Source organism: Mustelus asterias, chromosome 5 (assembly GCF_964213995.1).
Source record: "Mustelus asterias chromosome 5, sMusAst1.hap1.1, whole genome shotgun sequence".
Taxonomy (NCBI): domain Eukaryota; kingdom Metazoa; phylum Chordata; class Chondrichthyes; order Carcharhiniformes; family Triakidae; genus Mustelus; species Mustelus asterias.
In genome coordinates, this window is record NC_135805.1 from 89,324,311 (window position 1) to 89,344,968 (window position 20,658).

Sequence of the window (20,658 nt, forward strand, 5' to 3'; positions counted from 1 at the left end):
AGTAGCCCGAATTATCCTTTTTCATTGGCTACAGGCGAGTGTCACTCCATCTTTGCAGCCCCTGTTTCACGAGTTGTAAACGGAGATATAGCTCTACTCTTTCCTCAAACTCAGAAGATTAGATTTCATTGCGAACAAATGCTATATCCTTTAGATGCAGATTACTGGTGTATAACCAATGTCCCATCCTCTTGTCAAGAGTAAAGTTTGAAAGTTTTTAAAAAGTTTTTAAAAGTTTATTTGTTAGTGTCACAAGTAAAGCTTACATTAACACTGCAATGAAGTTACTGTGAAATTCCCCTAGTCGCCACACTCCTGCACCTGTTTGGGTCAACGCACCTAACCAGCATATCTTTCAGAATGTGGATGGAAACCGGAGCACCCGGAGGAGACCCACGCAGACACAGGGAGAATGTGCAACCTCCATACAGACAGTGACCCAAGGAATCAAATCCAGGTCCTGGCGCTGAGAGGCAGCAGTGCTAACCACTGTGCCACCCCTATCAAAAACAGATACGTGAAAGTTTCACATATACCTATCATAAACATTCACATGAACATACTTTGACCTATTTCTACAAATGCCAAAACCATGAAGAACAAATTTTAAAAACACGTCCTATAGAATGTCTGAAAATAAAGGTTTCTGTCTGATGCAGATCAATTAAAGCAGTGCATGGTTTGTTTATAAATATGGTATCATCCCAAGTACAAACTATTGAATTCAACCATTTTAACCATTACCTCAAAACAGACAACTTCTTGAATTCAGACTCAAAATTACCATCAAAGTCATAAACTGCATTTGTGTGGTCCCTCACACAAAACTACTTTCCTGTTCCCAATGAACTTGTTATTTGTTTTAACAGCAGTTCAAACTGAACAATTTAAAAAGTGGCTAACTTAAAAATTCATAAATATTCGTTCACCCTATAAAAAAATTAATTACATTATCAAAATCTTAAAATATTGTTGCAGTTATGTGGTTTATAAGCTTATATTTTGGGACAGTAGCTTTAACTATAGGATGAATGAAGGGGTACGGGACATGTAATCTGTTCTGCAGTCAATAAGCCTGGGTGATTTGATTGTTAAAGATCAGGTGAAAGCTCAGAATGTTTTACTGAGTGGAAGGTGCAAGAAATTTATGTTTTGAGACAAAAGCCAGCAGTCTGAGTTTATAATGAGCTGATATTGAATCTCCCAAAGTCCCAGAAAGGTATTGAAGACATCGGGTTGTAAACAATTGTGCTGTAAACTGTCCATTTACTTCTAAGATGAAAGTGTGTTGGGGCCAAGGATAGCCAATTTTCATTTCTACCTGAATGCAAGGTTGACACATTTCACGTTGCCATGGGGAAGTTGGCAGAGGAAGCCATCTCCGAAACCACGTGACAGGCTCCTCAAATCAGTGAGTATTTCAGATATAGACAGCAATTTTGTGTGGTCAGCAGATAGAAGAAGCAGCTTGGGTTTTGCAAGCTGCCACAGCTGGATGTAGAGGCAAGTGATCTCCAGTTGAAGAAATACGTCCTGCAACTATTTAAAGATACCTGGCAATTTGTCCTCGCATGACCAGGGGAAGAAGAATCAGCAGAACAGGTTTTCCTGCTGGTGGTGGATTTAAGAAACTCTCCAGCACTGAGGGAGCACTGCCTGAAAATGGTCACTCAAAGTTACTACTCAGAGAAGCACGGATGCAGGAATCCATTGGAAACTGGGAGCAACTGTGGATAACTTGGTATAAGGACTGTAATTCCATGAGGAATGTGATAACTTCATGGGGAACGTGTTCAGTATAAAAGGAAACATCCCTCTCAGCAGTTTAGAGTAAAAGTTGTCTACAAAAAGAAAATACTGTTTAATTAATAGAGTCATAGAGGTTTACAGCATGGAAACAGGTCCTTCAGCCCAACTTGTCCATGCCGCCCTTTTTTTTAAAACCCCGAAGCTAGTCCCAATTGCCTGCATTTGGCCCATATCCCTCTGTACCCATCCTACCCATGTAACTATCTAAATGCTTTTTAAAAGACAAAATTGTATCCGCTTCTACTACTACCTCTGGCAGCTTGTTCCAGACACTCTCCACTCTGTGTGAAAAAAGTGCCTCCTGGATACTTTTGTATCTCTCCCCTCTCACCTTAAACCTATGCCCTCTAGTTTTGGACTCCCCTACCTTTGGGAAAAAATATTGACTATCTAGCTGCCCTCATTATTTTATAGACCTCTATAAGGTCACCCCTCAGCCTCCTACGCTCCAGAGAAAAAAGTCCCAGTCTATCCAGCTTCTCCTTATAACTCAATCCATCAAGTCCCGGTAGCATCCTAGTAAATCTTTTCTGCACTCTTTCTAGTTTAATAATATCTTTTCTATAATAGGGTGACCAGAATTGCACACAGTATTCCAAGTGTGGCCTTACCATTGTTTTGTACAACTTCAACAAGACATTCCAACTCCTGTATTCAATGTTCTGATCGATGAAACCAAGCATGCTGAATGCCTTCTTCACCACTCTGTCCACCTGTGACTCCACTTTCAAAGAGCTATGAACATGTACCCCTCGATCTCTTTGTTCTGTAACTCTCCCCAACGCCCTACCATTAACTGAGTAAGTCCTGCCCTGGTTCAATCTACCAAAATGCATCACCTCGCATTTGTCTAACTTAAACTCCATCTGCCATTAATCGTGCTTTTTAAGGTCATTTGTTCAGTAAATGTTTCAAAATGTAATATTTTGCCTGGTCATTCTTTCGGTGGATAACTGGAAGTTAGAATCTCTTTTAAAAGCTATAGATCTTTACAGAGATTGTAACAATATTAGGCTGCTGCAATCTTCTTTATAAATATTCCCTGTAAAATACGTTGGCGAGAAAGTGTTTTTGATCAGTTAGATTACAAGATTAAAAGGTGTATTTAGCTGGTGGCAGTTTGACTTGGCTCTGCTTATTGTCAAGGAACAGCCATCCCATTCCATTCTGTTACGCTGGGCCATCTTAACACACAGCTGGAGCGTAAATCAAAACAGGCCATGATCAGCTCGAATCAAATGTTCTTCAGACTTCCACACTCCTCTCAGTACAAGTCATTGACTACTTTATTGGGTTTTTTCCATTGACAGTTGTATTTGTGGCTTAAAACTAACTATTCAAGGCATAGTATGGAGATCAATTTACAATGCATTGATTGAAAATCCTTGGGAATTCATCTGAGCAATGTAGCCGGTTAGAGTTCATTAATGCAAGTCGTAAGTCTGAGTTAATAGCAGTGGATTTTGTTTGATTGCCTCTGGGCGACAGAGATTAATTGCTGCTGAGATTTATCTGGGACTTTACCTGTGGTTATGCATTGCCCTCAGGAGATTGAGTAGGTTGTGTCGGGTGAATTGGCTGTCAAGGGAATTGACTTAATGAATTGCCTTTTTATCTTCTCTAGTTCCTTAACTTTTTATCTTCATGAGGAAGAACTGTCACAGATGATTCTGCATAAAGTAGTCGGGGACAACAGAAACAATTTACATAATCACTAATTTGATAATGAATAAAAATTGATTTGCCATTTTTTTCACGATGCCAGTCATAACCATGCTTCGTTTCACAGGCACCAGAATGTGGCAGAAATTCATTCAAATTAAATTATTCATATTCCATTGCAGCAGTAATATCTGTCACATTGCTAAAATATTGTACTCTGTGGTATTAAACATATACAGTGGTTTGGAGTAAGTATTGGAAACAACAGCAAAGGATCTCATTTATCACAATTCTGGAGATTTTCTGTAAGCAAATCCAACGCTCATATTCCTTACCCTCTTCTGCTTGGCTTAAACATGATTTGTGACAGAGAGCACAATATTGGCACCTGCTTTCCTGTCCCCACTGATCCACTTGTAAGCTGAGAAGGAATCATATGTTGAGTACTCTGTCCCCTTTGAATTTACCATCTCCAGACAGAGAGATGAACTGCCTGCCAGTTAGATACTTGCAGTAGTGAAGTTATGATTAGAAACTTGATAGCACAAGGCTCAAGCAATTGTTAAGAATGAGAGTTAAGAAGGGCAATTGGGTTGAAATTTCTTTTCATACCAAGGGTCACAGACTTGTGCAGCAAGTTACTGGGAAAACTCTTGAAGCAGATAGGATCAAAAGCCCAAGTGGGTGTGTTTGTGGAGAAAGGAACATTTGAGGTGTATAATAAGATGCTGAGTTGACTGTTGCTCTGTCAAAAATGAATGAACTTGTTGGGCCTCATGGTCCTTAACTGTTTTCAAATATTCTCTGTTCAGATTAAACCCCATTCCAGTGGAGTCAAAGCGTTTGTGATATTTTAAATGTGTCTGCTCACTGAATATGAATAAGTACTGATATCTTGTGAGCTCACTTGTATTTGGAGTAAATACAGACCCTTGTCAGTTAGCATGTGTGTGCCGTTCAGTCACTCTACAAACAGCTCTATCCGATGGCAGTGAAAGGCTTGTTCTCTGAAAAAATATACACCCATGTGCAATTGAGAGTATTGGACTAGTACAATAAGTTGTAACGTGGACCACATTTACCCGAGAAGCTGATACCTGGGAGGTGCAAGCTTTTCTATGAGGTACAACTTGTCCAGGAAGATGTATTGAAACCTGAATCAGTAATAGTGTTGGTAGCTTTGAATTTTTGAGTTGAATTTACTATCAATATTATTAATACCACAGACTTGAGTGTGGGTGGAGATCACTTTTATCTCGTCAGAAAAGTCATTTCAGTTCTCTCAGCTTTGTGATTTACAGGAACCAGACTTTTTTATGAATAATTCTGCTTTTAGAGTATTTTTTCTTCTCTGCCCAGCTGATTTTTTTATTGTGACTTGGCAATTATAGAAATGTTGCTAATTAATTGAGGAAGTTTGAGTGAAAATAATGAAAGCTATAATGTACAGGTCGAGATTTTTTTACTGCAATTATGTTTTTTACGGTTTATGGTGCGTCAAGATTACCACAATTATAACTCGTAACAAACTTTTCTGCTGGACTATTTTATGAGACAAATTGACAGAGAGTGATCTAAAGATGGAAGGGGGTGAAATAGAAATCTGAAATATAAATGTGAAATGATTGTTACAACTCCGATAGTCAGGCAGTAAAGGTGAAATGGAGCCTCATCTTCATACACTTCGAAGCTTTTATTTACAGAGATGTGGATTACATATCAAGCACCCCTAATCCAACAACCACAGTTTCAGCCTGCTGTTGTATATCTGAGTGCAGGTGAACTCTAAACACTACACCACCTGAATACAATTTAATTCCCATAATGTATACTTGACAATTCTCAATTGATGCCGAAGCTTTATTTACATGTAAAAACAGAATCATGGAATCCCTACAGTGGAAAATCAGGCCATTCGGCCCTCTGAGCCCACACTGACTCTCCGAAAAAGTATCTTACCCAGCACACAACTACAGCCCCCCCCCCCCCAGCCCGCACGCTAATCCTGTAACCATGCACAGTTACAATGGCTAATCCACCTAATCTACACATCTTTGGACTCTTGGAGGAAACCTACGCAGACACGGGGAGAACATGCAAACTCCACAGTCACCCAAAGACGAAATTGAACCTGGGTCCCAGCTGTGTGTGTATAGAGTTTGCACATTCTCCCCGTGTTTGCGTGGGTTTCCTCCGGGTGCTCAGGTTTCCTCCCACAGCCCAAAGATGTGTAGGTTAGTTGGATTAACCATGGCAAATGCACAGGGTGACAGAGATGGGGCAGAGGAGTGGGCCTGGGTAAGATGCTCTTTCGGAGAGTCATTTCAGGCTTGATGGGCTGAATGGCCTCCTCCTGCACTGCAGGGATTATATGGTTCTAACCACTATGCCACTGTGCTGAAGATGAGTGATTGATTTGCATATCTTCATCAAATCTTAAACCAGAGGAAAATATTGGAAGAATTTTAACAGGTTGTTTCACAATGGCGGGACCTGGTAATTAACATTGATTGTGCCCTAAGATGCTTAAGGTGAGAGGGAGAGTAAAAAACACGTGCCTGCTATTGTCAGGAATTTCCGGCCCTGTCATGGTGAGACCTGATGTGGAGATGCCAGTGTTGGACTGGGGTAAACACAGTAAGAAGTTTAACAACACCAGGTTAAAGTCCAACAGGTTTATTTGGCAGCAAAAGCCACACAAGCTTTCAGAGCCTTAAGCCCCTTCCTCAGGTGAGTGGGAATTCTGTTCACAAACAGGGTATATAAAGACACAGACTCAAGTTACATGAATAATGGTTGGAATGCGAATACTTACAGCTAATCAAGTCTTTAAGATACAAACAATGTGAGTGGAGAGAGCATCAAGACAGGCTAAAGAGATGTGTATTGTCTCCAGACAGGACAGCCAGTGAGACTCTGCAGGTCCAGGCAAGCTGTGGGGGTTACAAATAGTGTGACATGAACCCAATATCCCGGTTGAGGCCGTCCTCATGTGTGCGGAACTTGGCTATCAGTTTCTGCTCAGCGACTCTGTGCCGTCGTGTGTCGTGAAGGCCGCCTTGGAGAACGCTTACCTGAATATCAGAGGCCAAATGCCCGTGACCGCTGAAGTGCTCCCCAACAGGAAGAGAACAGTCTTGCCTGGTGATTGTCGAGCGGTGTTCATTCACCCGTTGTCGCAGCGTCTGCATGGTTTCCCCAATGTACCATGCCTCGGGACATCCTTTCCTGCAGCGTATCAGGTAGACAATGTTGGCTGAGTTGCAAGAGTATGTACCGTGTACCTGGTGGATGGTGTTCTCACGCGAGATGATGGCATCTGTGTCGATGATCCGGCACGTCTTGCAGAGGTTGCTGTGGCAGGGTTGTGTGGTGTCGTGGTCACTGTTCTCCTGAAGGCTGGGTAGTTTGCTGCGGACAATGGTCTGTTTGAGGTTGTGCGGTTGTTTGAAGGCAAGAAGTGGGGATGTGGGGATGGCCTTGGCGAGATGTTCGTGAGGTTGTGCGGTTGTTTGAAGGCAAGAAGTGGGGGTCATCTCGCCAATCGCGAACATCTCGCCAACCATTGTTGGACTTTAACCTGGTGTTGTTAAACCTCTTACTATGGTGAGACCTGTCATGGAAAATTTGACGACCCACCCAAAAGTCGATCGACTGGTCAGTTGGACCAGATGTTCCTGGCGGTAGGCAGGACTGGAAAATCTGCTCAGTGACATTGGTTCTGAAGTACACAATGTCATTCATGAATCAATTGAGTCAGCCAGTGAAGAACATTACATTGCAGAGGACTGAGGATGGCAAGAAAGTAAAATAAAATTTAGCTGCTCACAATGTATTTGTTGTTAAAATGTACTATTTGCTATTTTAGCAGCGTTCAACATCAGAATTGGCTTTCAACTTCGATGCCAACAAGCAGCAGCGGCAGTTAATTGCAGAACTGGAAAATAAAAATAGGTAAGAAGGATAAAAAGTTCCCTGGCAGGTCTTGGTTCCAGCACTGATTTGTACCGAGTGCAATGTTCATAAAACAATCTTGCCCTCTGGTTCTTCAAATACCTCCTTATCAGTGGACTGAAAAAAATAGCAAGAACTGTAAAGACGGGGTATGAACTGAAACTTGCAAGGCAAATCAAGAACAACATGTTAAATCTGGTGTCCCTGAATTACAGTATGCGCCTCCTTTAAAATCTGGGGCAGAATTTAATATTATTGTCGGAATCTCACCCGCTGGCTGGAGAACTGGCAAGAGCCCCACCTCACCTCCGTTGAGGCATTTAACTGGCAAGCATTGGGTTGGTTCTTCCCTGGGATTTAGGACTCAATCGCCAAGGGCTGCCAGTCACTCAGAGGCTGGTGGCTCCGCAATGCCCATCAGCGCCATTGCGAGCGTTGCCTGCTGCCAGTAATGTACCTTACAAAGGTCTAGGATCAACAAGGGACCCTCGGCAACAAGTGAGCAAGGGTGTAATGTGGGTTGTCATTCCTTGGCGTAGAGAGGGGGTCAGAATAAAGGACATAGGGCTGATCTCAGCAAGAAACCCCCCCCCCCCCCCCCCCCAAGCACTGATGTTGGGTCATTCAGTCAGGCACTATGTACTTTTGAACAAGGGAACCCAACCTCCCGGAAGTCCGCAAATAAACCCAACATTGCTTGTTTTTTGGGCTCTCCAGTGAATACCAGCAGTCTAGGAATCCTACATTGGGTATTATCTACTCACTTAGTGTTCCGTTGGGAAGGCCGTCTGCAAGCCTTCCCTCCCCAGACTTAATCGGGCATCCCCACCCTGCACATTCCTGCCAAACTAAATTCCCTCTTACCTGCAAATTTGCTGCTGGGTGACATTAAACTCCACCCTAGTGTGTGTGTGTGTTAGCTCCCTGTGACATTTTTACAGCTTTTAAATAATATGCACGATATATGGGACCATTTGAAAGGTTATTAGTTTATCAAATCGAACAATTTTATTCTGATTCAGCATTCTATATAAATAACAAAAACAATAATAACACTACTGTATATCATAGAATCATAGAACCATACAGTGCAGAAGGAGGCCATTCAGCCCATCGAGTATGCACTGACCACAATCCCACCCAGGCCCGATCCCCATAACCCCATGCATTTACCCTAGCTAGTCCTCCTGACACTAAGGGCCAATTTAGCATAGCCAATCCACCTAATCCACATATATTTGAACTGTGGAGGGAAACCAGAGCACCCGGAGGAAACCCACGCAGACACGGGGAGAATGTGCAAACTCCACACATAGTGACCCAAGCCAGGAACCGAACCCGGGTCCCTGGCACTGTGAGGCAGCAATGCTAACCACTGTGACACTGTGCCGCCCTTTACAAACTTAGAACTGGATTGTTAACCCTTCTTGATGTTCTTTGTAATCCCCAAAACAGACATCATAGTGGCATAGTGTACAGTGTAACTCCAGCCAAACAAATGTAGGTTCAGCATTTAGCTCAGGATGTGAAGACACTTCATGGTGCTTTCCTCCACTGTATAGTTTCACATGGCTGGCTTATCGCAACGCAAAATGAACTTCATAAATTTAAGATTTCCTCCATATTTCTGTTATTGATAAAGAGCCAAAGATGCATTTCACATTTAAATTACTTGAACAATTCCACCAATATGAGAGCTGCACTCCGTTTATCTCCAGCTAAATAGTGATACAATGACCAGGCTGTAACTTGGAGCTCCCCATAATTAAAGCAGCTTCCTTGTTTTCTAATACTCCAGTGAAGCACCTTGGGATGTTCCATTATGTTGGAAGTGCAGTGGAAATATAATTTTTCATTGTTGTTGTTTTCCAAAGACAGATTCAGTCGCCAGAATCCTTAAAACAAGGAAGTACAGAAGCCATAGATTGAGTGAATGTGTACTGGAGTTTAATAACTGAGATGCGGGTGACATCCAGTTCTACCCCTCCACACCTCCCTTGACCCCCCTGCTGTCAAGTAACTTCTCTTGGCCATCATCCAGAATTGCATTATTTTTCCCAGTTGGAAATACTGAAACCCTCAGCTCCAGCCCGGTCACAAACAGCATATCCTCGCCACAGTAATTCTGTCCCTGCTCCTTGACTTCTGTCCTGGGTGAATTAGACTTTTTGCAAACTTACTTTCCTATTCAACAAAACCATTAACTCCTGACCTTGCATTCTTTCCATTACAAAAGCCTTACTTCCATCTCTACGATCACCCACCTTCAACCCTGCCTGAACACCCTGCAGCTGAAACCCTTATCTATGAATGCCCACCTCCAGACTTGATCATTTTAATACTTTCATGGTCAACATGCCTCTCTTTCTATACATTCTGTAATCTTCAACTAAAACTCTCCTGCCCATGAACCATTCTGCACCAGTTCCTGTTTACCAATCACCAGCACCCCCAACACCTTCAGTTTAAAATCCTTATCCTTATTCCATGGCCTCACTCTTTCCATATTTGTGAACTTCTTCAGTCATACAAATCATTCAAATCCTCCTTTTCCCCAGAGCTCTTGTTGAAGTGTCCTGCTGAATCTGTCCTCTTGTGAATCCCCTTCCTCTGCCCAAAGTGGTCATCCTTCCAGATACTTGATCCCTAAATCCCTCCAACTATTCCAGCCACTTCTCCATTTAAGATCCTCCTGAAGATCTATCTCTTTGAATCATTTTACTATCTTCTTCTTTGAACCTGTTTCATTTTATCTATGTCTCGGAAGCACAGTGGGACCTTTATGTATGAGCTGTGATTCAAATGCAGTTTGATGTTCCTGTATGTGCCAGCTGAGTTTTCCTCACATTTCTCTCTGCAACAACGACTAGAATATATTTGTAGTAGATGAGACGAGGGATGCCATTTTTTAAAGAGCTTTAACTCTTATGTTTAAGCCTAATGTTTAAAATTAGGTCAGGGTTTGGTCGGAAGAATAGGGAGGTAACTTATTACTTGGAAGGTGTCAGTCTAGATGGGGTATAGAAACAAAGGCATTTTGGAGTACAGATGCATTAAAAGTTGTGCAAATCAAACCAAGTGCCAGGCTTTATTTCTGGAGAGATAGAATTGGAAAGTAGAGAAGATATGCTGAATCTGCAGCAAACCTTGGTTAGATCACACTTGGATTACTGCGTGCAGTTCTGATCACCATACTATAAAATATTTAGAGAGGTTCTGGAGAGGGGGAAGAGAAGATTTATAAGGATGATACCAGAAATAGATGAGTATACATATCGGGGAAGGTTTGACAGACTAAGTTTCTTTTCTCTTGAAAAATGAGAGCTGAGGGGGTGACCTAACAGGGATCTTTAAATTACAAAAGGTTTTGTCAGTGTTGATACAGAGAGAATTTTTCCTCTTGCAGGGAAGGGCATAACTAGAGGCCAGCAATAGATGATAGTCACCAAGAAATTCAATGGGGAACTCAGTAGAAACTCCTTTCCCCAAAGAGTGGAAAGAATGTGGAACTCCCTACCACAGGGAGTGTTTGAAGTGAATTGGTATGGATGCATTTAAGGGGAAGCTAGAGAACTATTTGAGTCAGGAGAGAATGGGCGGTTATGATGATGGATTTAGTTGATAATTTTAGACAAGGGAAGATGAGAGGAGGCTCGAGTGGAGCATAAACACCAGCATGGCGTGGTTGGGCTGAATGGCTTATTTCTGTGCCGTATTTTCTGTGCAAACCTATGTAAGTCTGTTCATGGAGCAGTTGTGAAGCATTTCATATTTACAGTTAATTTAAGAACAGTGACTAATCCCTCTCCCTATTGGCTAGTAATTTTCTTTTTGTCGATTTTTGGAGAAAGTACAAAACCTTGTTTTGCTGACATAGTTACTTGTGAAATAATCGTATTATCTTTCAGAGTAACTCTAACTGTTCTTGGTTTCAGGGAAATCCTTCAAGAAATCCAACGTCTCAGATTAGAACACGAGCAGGCCTCGCAACCAACCCCAGAGAAAGCACAGCAGAATCCTACCCTATTGGCTGAACTGAGGCTACTTAGGTAAGGTTTGACCATTGTCAGGTTAGACATTTTGTCCTGCAACAATTGCCAAGTTAACAAAGTGGCAATTCCTGCAGAGAGCAGTGAAATTTATAATTACTTCAATTTTAACAAAATAAAGGCCCAAATCTTCCAATCAGCATTGGAACCCCTGTGTGTGATGCTGATCAGACAGAAAACTACCCACTTATCTGCACACATTTTTTTTCTGTTCAATCTCCTGATGGTGGATGCTCTCTGAAAACCTCATCCCCCTTTTACAACTCTGGCTACCATATTCAAAGTCCCTAATAGCATTGTGGGTGCACCTATTTCACATGGACTGCAGCAGTTAAAGAAGAGAGCTCACCACCACCTTGTGAAGAACAATCAGGGGTGGGCAATAAATGCTGGCCTAGTCCACGACACCCACATCCCAATAATTAATTTTTGAAAAGTGTTTGAAGGTGCCTAAGTTTCTCAGTGTATTAATGACTGAGTGGATGAATGAGTGACTGAGGGGTTAGGGTGGTGTGGAAGGGGGGGGGGGGGGGGGGGGGGCGGGTTCGGGTGGTTGGAAGGGTGAAGGGGACGGGTGATTGGAGGGCGAGTCAGGGAGGGAAGTAAGAAGGTGATCGGAGGAGTGTCACTTAGGTGTTTGAGGGTTGGGGTGATAGTTGGGTCGGGGGATTGGAGGGCAACGGTAGGGCGGTCAGGTAGTCAAGGAGTGGGAGTCGACAGGTCCAGGAGGGAGTTAGCAGGAGTCAGTAGTATAATTAGCTGGGAGTTAGAACAGACTTTAATCCTTCTAAATTTTCCAGGCTTGTTGTTCTGCTATTGGAATTAGATTCATCCAAAGTCTCCACTTTAAAATGGAGATTCAGAGGGTTCCAGGTGTAGGATAATTACCCAACTTCCCGAACAATTCTCAAGAAGCTTTTGCATGGGGACGTTCGAGGGCTTCTCCTTCGAGGTATTACCCTCCGGAAAACATAGAACATAGAACATAGAACATTACAGCGCAGAACAGGCCCTTCGGCCCACGATGTTGCACCGACCAGTTAAAAAAAAAACTGTGACCCTCCAACCTAAACCAATTTCTTTTCGTCCATGAACCTATCTACGGATCTCTTAAACGCCCCCAAACTAGGCGCATTTACTACTGATGCTGGCAGGGCATTCCAATCCCTCACCACCCTCTGGGTAAAGAACCTACCCCTGACATCGGTTCTATAACTACCCCCCCTCAATTTAAAGCCATGCCCCCTCGTGCTGGATTTCTCCATCAGAGGAAAAAGGCTATCACTATCCACCCTATCTAAACCTCTAATCATCTTATATGTTTCAATAAGATCCCCTCTTAGCCGCCGCCTTTCCAGCGAAAACAATCCCAAATCCCTCAGCCTCTCCTCATAGGATCTCCCCTCCATACCAGGCAACATCCTGGTAAACCTCCTCTGCACCCTCTCCAAAGCCTCCACATCCTTCCTGTAATGTGGGGACCAGAACTGCACACAGTACTCCAAGTGCGGCCGCACCAGAGTTGTGTACAGTTGCAACATAACGCTACGACTCCTAAATTCAATCCCCCTACCAATAAACGCCAAGACACCATATGCCTTCTTAACAACCTTATCTACTTGATTCCCAACTTTCAGGGATCTATGCACACATACACCTAGATCCCTCTGCTCCTCCACACTATTCAAAGTCCTCCCGTTAGCCCTATACTCAACACATCTGTTATTCCTACCAAAGTGAATTACCTCACACTTCTCCGCATTAAACTCCATCCGCCACCTCTCGGCCCAACTTTGCAACCTGTCTAAGTCTTCCTGCAAACTACGACACCCTTCCTCACTGTCTACCACACCACCGACTTTGGTGTCATCAGCAAATTTGCTAATCCACCCAACTATACCCTCATCCAGATCATCAATAAATATTACAAACAGCAGTGGCCCCAAAACAGATCCCTGAGGTACACCACTTGTAACCGCACTCCATGATGAATATTTACTATCAACCACCACCCTCTGTTTCCTATCCGCTAGCCAATTCCTGATCCAATTTCCTAGATCACCCCCAATCCCATACATCTGCATTTTCTGCAGAAGCCTACCATGGTGAACCTTATCAAACGCCTTACTAAAATCCATATATAAACAGAAGATCTTTTTGATGCACAAAAGAATGCAGCACGGAGGATTCCATTCAGCCCATTCTGCCATTAGATATTTAGTCTGTGCTGATCAGACACAATAACAAGCTTTATTTTAACCTAAGTGGATGTTTTTCTTCTCATAGCTGGAGTCCTTGGTTCAAATCCCTCCATTGTTCTGTGCTGGAGCCTCAGTTATATAATGTGCCAGGTGAATTTTCAGTTGTCAATTGCACCACCAGATGGCATGAGGCACCACAATGTGTCTTAATCAAGCCTCCTGCTGGTTGATTTATCCGCCATCCCTCCTCCCCCTCCCCCAGCTGAATGAAAGATGTTAACATTAAAATGTGCTGATTGTAACACAGCTATGGATAAGCATTGAGCGGAAAGGAACAGCACTGTGGAGTTGAACAAACTTCGCCAAAATGTTTTACTAAAACGGTTCCTCAAGGAAAGAAGAATTCCCAATGTGATAAAGTAACCAAAGGGACCGTGTAATCCACCAGCTGACACTCCTTCCCCCTGCACTTCCCGCCTCACAGCACCACCCCTGGCAATGAAGTAGAAACTAACTTCCCATGTCATTGACAGAGAAATTTTTGGGAGGGCAGAAGTGATAAAACCTTCTTTAAACTTGAAGCCTTAGCTGCACATGAACAACCTTGGGATTATTTTTACCGGGAACGTACCCTGTGATAAAATAAACTCCTTTTTAAACTTGTGGAAGAGGTAATCGCCCAGTGCAGGCAACGAAATGAAGAAAATTTGACTCTGTACAATTCTGATGAGCAGCACATTCCATGCCGGGGTTTGTTAGCGACACCAGAGATCAGCAAGACTAGAAAAAATGATTATGATTTTAATAATTGCTCTGCCTGCCGACTGATTAAATTTAGATTACAGGATTCAAATTTGCAGAGGTTCTTCAAATCCAGTGCTCAGGAGATTAAGGTCACATGGCAACCAGAACTCAGTCCCCCCTGCCCTTCGATTGACCTGCTTTCTGTTTAAACCCAGCTGTAGAGGTGAGCGCAGAACTGGAAAAGAGAAGCTGAGCACAAATTGAGTTACTTGCTTCGCCCTCCCCCACCCCTCACCCTCAGAAAATACACATTTACTATTTTGAATGAATTCGGATGAAGAATCATATAAAATTAAACCCAGTTCGGTCATTTCAGAATTAGAATCATCTTTGCTAATTTCCAAGTGGTGCCAACTATGTACAAGGTCGACAAAAGCATCCCATTGCACCAGAGCAGTTCCATTTGCCATATCCTATTGTTCTTCTCATGGGCCAGTGGGCCCCTGTGGCTGATGACCAAATTGTCACAAGTGAAAAGGAAAACAAAACCGTGAATGCTGGACATCTTTGATAAAACCGGAAATATAGGTACATGATCGTCTGAAGAGGAAAATGAAAGTTAGGCTCATATTTTGGGATGGACGTTTCACTCAAAATTAGAGATTGGAACATAAACCAACTTCTAGATGGCACCGATCAAAATAAAGGAGAAGGAAGACGAACAAATGAAAACACATGCCTTTTAGAGCGAGGCAATTCCCAGGTTGCATTGGGCTCAAGTCAGGGTCGTCCAGATGGATAGATGTCATTTTGCAGCAAAGCTGCTGCCCAGTCTGTGTCTAGTCTCCCTGTGGTCCAGTGGAGGCAGAACCGTGAGCTGTGAATACTGATTAGAGTGTGACTTTCAACTTGGCAGAGGCTACACTAAGGCAGGTGGAGAGCTGCAGATAGTGGAGAAGTCATGGCCCGAGGACATTACTTATTTCTACTGGAAATGATCGCGAGGCACATCTGGTGACAAATCTGTCAGTGAAACCTGGCGGCAGTGACAAGATAGAGGTTGAGGTTTTCAGTTTGTTTTTAATTCTCTGGTTGATATCTCCGAATGACGGAAGGAGCAAGAATATCTTGCTGGAAAGCGGATATGTCCTCTCTCCTCCGAGCAACATTTGCTCTGCGCCAACACCATCCCTACATTTGCTTCATGCTGGTGATAATTCCTCCATAGAAACACAGAAGATAGGAGTAGGAGGAGGCCATTTGGCCCTTCGAGCCTGCTCCGCCATTCATTATGATCATGGTTGATTGTCCAACTCAAAAGCCTAATCCTGCTTTCTTCCCATAACCTTTGATCCCATTCATCCCAAGTGCTATATCCAGCTGCCTCTTGAATGCATTCAATGTTTTAGCATCAACTACTTCCTGTGGTAATGAATTCCACAGGCTCACCACTCTTTAGATGAAGAAATGTCTCCTCACCTCCATCCTAAATGATCTACCCTGAATTCTCAGACTGTGACACTGATTCTGGACTCCCTCATCATCGGGAATATCCTCCCTGCATCTACCCTGTCTCGTCCTGTTAGAATTTTATAAGACTCTATGAGATACCCCCTCATTCATCTGAACTCCAGCAAAACAATCCTAACCTAGTCAATCTCACATCATACATCAGTCCCGCCATTCCTGGAATCAGCCTGGTGAACCTTTACTGCACTCCCTTGAGAGCAAGAATATACTTCCTCAGAAAAGGAGACCAAAACTGCACACGATATTCTAGGTGTGGCCTCACCAAGGCCCTGTATAATTACAACACATCCCTGCTCCAGTACTTGAAACCTCTCGCAATGAAGGCCAACATACCATTTGTTGTCTTTACTGTCTGCTGCACTTGCATGCTTACCTTCAGCGACTGGTGCACAAGGACACCCAGGTCCCACTGCACACTCCACTCTCCCAATTTACAGCCGTTCAGGTAGTAATCTGCCGCCTTGTTTTTGCTTCCAAAGTGAATAACCTCACATTTATCCAAATTATTCTGCATCTGCCATTGATTTGCCAACTCACCCAACCTGTCCAGATCATGCTGAAGGATCTCTGCATCCTCGTCACAGTTCACCCTCCCACTGAATTTAATATCATCGGCAAACTTTGAGATGTTACATTTTCTTCCCTCATCCAATTCGTTAATATATATTGTGAACAGCTGGGGTCCCAGCACTGATCCCTGTGACACCCACTAGTTACTGCCTGCCAATTTGAAAAGCACCCATTAATTCCTACTCTTTGTTTCCCCTCTGCCAACCAGTTTTCTATCCATCTCATTACACTTCCCCCAATCCCATGCACTTTAATCTTGCACAATAATCTCTTATGCGGGACTTTGTCAAACGCTTTCTGAAAATCCAAATATACCACATCGACTGGCTCCCCCTTGTCAACTCCACTAGTTATATCTTCAAAGAATTCCAACAGATTTGTCAAGTATGATTTCCCCTTCATAAATCCATGCTGACTCTGTCTGATCCTGCCACTCCTTTCTAAATGCTCCACTATAAAGTCCTTGATAATGGATTCGAGAATTTTCCCCACTACCGATGTTAGGCATACTGGTTTGTAATTCCCTGTTTTCTCTCTACTTTCCTTTTTGAATACTGGAGTGACATTAGCTACCCTCCAATCTGCAGGGACTCCTGTATGGCTCCTGCTCCAATTCCTGCTTCTACCCACTGGCTGGGTGTCATTCGCACCGATCTTTTTAAACTTGTCCACTTCCACTATGAACTACACTGCAAATTGTAAATAGTTTAGCCTATCCATATGTTTATGGATTATGATCAAAAGGTTTTTTTTACAAGGTCTTTACTACAAACGTAGGCCTGCAGTAGAGATATTCTTAGCTTTGTTGGTGTCAGGCACTCCCGTAACAGACTCCCGTATCTCTTTTGGTCAATGTGTTGTCACACGACCCAATATCTACCTATACAAGAGCGCCACTCAGGTGATGCAACAGTGCAGCTCCATGACATTATAATTGAATGGTCAGATGTGCTTTCACAAGCGCTCCTCCAGTCTTTCAGTTGGTGAACTTGTACCTCAGGAGGTAAGGACAGAAACTGCTGGAAAATTCCTAATTCCTATGTTCCAATGAAAAACCCAGCAGGACTGACAGTATCTGTAGAATTAATGTTTTGGCTCTTCTCTCCCACACTCTAACTTATCCCTGATCTTCCTTTTTTTTTGACCTCTCCCTCTTTCAATAACATAAAACCCAACACAATTCTACCTCTCTTCAGTTGTGAAGAAGAGTCATATTGGATTCAAGATGTTAACTCTGCAAAGATGCTGCCAGACCTGTTGAGTCTTTCCAGAACTTTCTGTTTTTATTTCAGATTTTCTGCATCCCCCTCTTAGAACTTTACAGCTCAGCATTTACACGGCCAATGTCCAGAAGTACAAACTTCCTCTGGGTAATTGCCCCACACTGTGAGCCATTCAGAAATGCGATTCAAATCACAAACGTTGTATGATACCACCAAGGCTACGCTAATAGTTACTCTGAAAAAGTTAGAAGAAATAAAACTTCTTTTGACTTCTGTGTAATTAGTACCCACACCAATCCCCATATGGGATGACACCACCAGCTGAACTCCCGTAGAATTCCCCCTGATCACCCGTGAGCCCAACTTTCATCCTCAAGGTGACCTGATCCCACGAACTGGCTGAATTTCTCCTCCGCCCTGGATTACCCCAATTTGACCCCCAAACCTATCTCAACCCCTTAGCAGGCTGACCTGACCCTACTCCCACTCCCTCAACCTGAGACCCACCCCTTGTGTCCAACCCGCCCCCCCCACATGTCCAACCTCCTCCCCAACCCCCCAATACTCCACAAACCTCTCCACCTCCCCCCCCCCCCCAAAATGCAAACCCCACCCCCCCCAACTGTCCGCATGCCACCCACCGGTCCCTGATGTCCAATATACCCCCACCTCCAATCCCCCATATCCCCAAATTCCTATCCACTTTCCTTCTCCCTGGCCAACAATTTAAATTGGACCTTTAAACCTACCTGCTTTAGGGCAGCTGGTGCCCTAGAAATGGGGGGGAGGGGGGGTGTCCTCCCTCACTCCAACTTTCTTTGGCTTCAGTGCTGGGCCTCAGGGACAGCTGTGTTGCCAGGATTTTGCCTGTGAATGGTTGGCTGGGTTTCAAAAACTTTAGCTCAGAAGGTAGTCTTAAAACTTTTGAAACTTTTAGATGCCTTTAATAAAAATATACTTTTGAAAAGGTTCCTTGTTTGTTCACAAACCTAATCAGCATTTCAAGGATTGCAAGCTTTTTCCCCTTGTGTTTTTTTTAGATTCTTGATGGTATGTTAGTATTCAGGATTTTCTTGGATTGCTAGAGGTTTCATGTTTTTCCAATGATTTAAAAATATTCTGCTGTTGCATGGCCCCTGGTTGACTGAATATGAGCGAGAATGGAGGACACATGAGGATATAAATGGGGCATGTGACATTTGTAATTTGAGGGGTATGCGGGGCTGGGTAGGTGTCAGTGAGGTTTAGGGGGCCTTTAAACAACTTTGGAATTTGGCTGCTGTGTTGGGGACCAAGGCAGGCCTCATGCTCTACAAATCTGACACCTGAGTGAAAAGACATATGAAGTCACACGTGGGTCGGACGTGCAGCTTTCGTGACGTGAAAGTGCACAGGTCAGGTTTTCCCAATCCCAGCAATGATTCATCCCAGAGTTTAATGGTAAATCTATTGCTTACAGTTGACACAATCACAGCAGTTGGACCTTTAATTTGGTTTGGAATTTGTAACTTTGCTGGAGTTATAGTTGGAGCATAATCCTGTTTTGTTTTCATGTTTGTTCCTTAATTCTTAACATTTTGAAACCAAGTTTATACAGTCCACAGTTTATACAAAATTATGGCCTACTGGTTTGGGGGAAGTGGTGATTTACCCTAACGCAAGATTTGTGTGGATCTGAATGTGTGAGACATGTAGATTGCTTTGAGATGCAGCAGAAAAGTGATGAATTCCATCAGTATATTATCGAGAAAAAGTGAGAGACAAGCAAAGAGCCAACATTTGTGTGCGCAATACCGATACAAGCACAACAAAGGCTGGTAGAAATAACCTCTTCTTCAACCTGGCATGAATCCAGTTTGTTAATATATCTATTCTTTAAAACCAGCCACAATTTCTGCACAAAGCCCTTAATGTAACAATATGTATCCTTTTCATAATGAAAAAAGCAATTCACGAGTCTATTAAATTGTTGTTTCTAATTATTGTTCTATCAGTCTAAAAATGTAGCCATTTTCAAAAATAAATTGTAAATTAATGGTTTTCAGAGCAATTTTGAGAGGAATGGGCTGTGTGCCTCCCAACTCTGGTAATTGGCTCTCAATTAGGGTTTGTTTTCCGATCCACACTCCAGACAATTTGGCTTATGACAGCAGATTTTTTATCAGCAGTGTCTGTCCTCATGAATAAGTAACGAACCAGCTCGTTCTTCACAAACTGAAATCTGCTGGTATTTGGGGGAGAAAAGGCTTCATTTCTTTTCAGTGTGTCAACTGTTATTTGTATTTTTCTTGCGAAAGGAGTTCTTTTCTCGACAATTTCCACCAGCACACCTGCAACATGTCAACCGTGGTGCTCACAAAGCATCAGAAAAGAGATATCACTCTTGGTTATCATTAAACAGGCGTTAACAGGATGTGACATTTTTAATCCCAATTTATCGATGCAATGCACGTGCAGAGCATTTTAAAACAAGGCACATAATCTTTTTGGTACAAATCATCTTTAATGAATGAATTGTCATCGGACATCATAGCTGTGTTGACGAGAGGCATTATTTCTGTTTGCATCGCAGTGGATTGCTGAAGCTGCCTTTTCGATACACAGTGTGGTACTGAACCAGACAGTCTGAGTGCTTGAATTCCCCAGTGTTTTTTGAGAGAGACGGGGGCTTAATTTCTTTGTCTGCTCATTCAACAGGCAAAGAAAAGACGAGCTGGAGCAGCGGATGTCAGCCTTACAAGAGAGTCGTCGTGAGCTGATGGTGCAGCTTGAAGGATTAATGAAGCTGCTGAAGGTAAGAATTGTTCCCGGCTGCAATATAGACTGAATCCTTCATCTCCTGTGTGGATAGTGGATTTTATTCCCCTGTTTTATTGTTCTGCTCTGGCTTTGTTCTTGGCACTCACGTAATTCATT

General features: G+C 43.0%; 1 protein-coding gene across 4 annotated transcripts in view; it reads left to right on the top strand.

Annotated features, from left to right (window-relative positions):
* The window catches only part of dtnba (dystrobrevin, beta a), a 279,394-nt gene that overhangs the window by 162,560 nt on the left and 96,176 nt on the right, over window positions 1–20,658 (top strand). For all 4 annotated transcript variants that reach the window (XM_078213018.1, XM_078213019.1, XM_078213016.1 and 1 more), the window contains exons 7-9: window positions 7,340–7,425; window positions 11,361–11,474; window positions 20,440–20,536. In XM_078213018.1, the coding sequence (XP_078069144.1) occupies window positions 7,340–7,425; window positions 11,361–11,474; window positions 20,440–20,536 (297 nt within the window). The remainder of the gene's footprint in view (window positions 1–7,339; window positions 7,426–11,360; window positions 11,475–20,439; window positions 20,537–20,658) is intronic.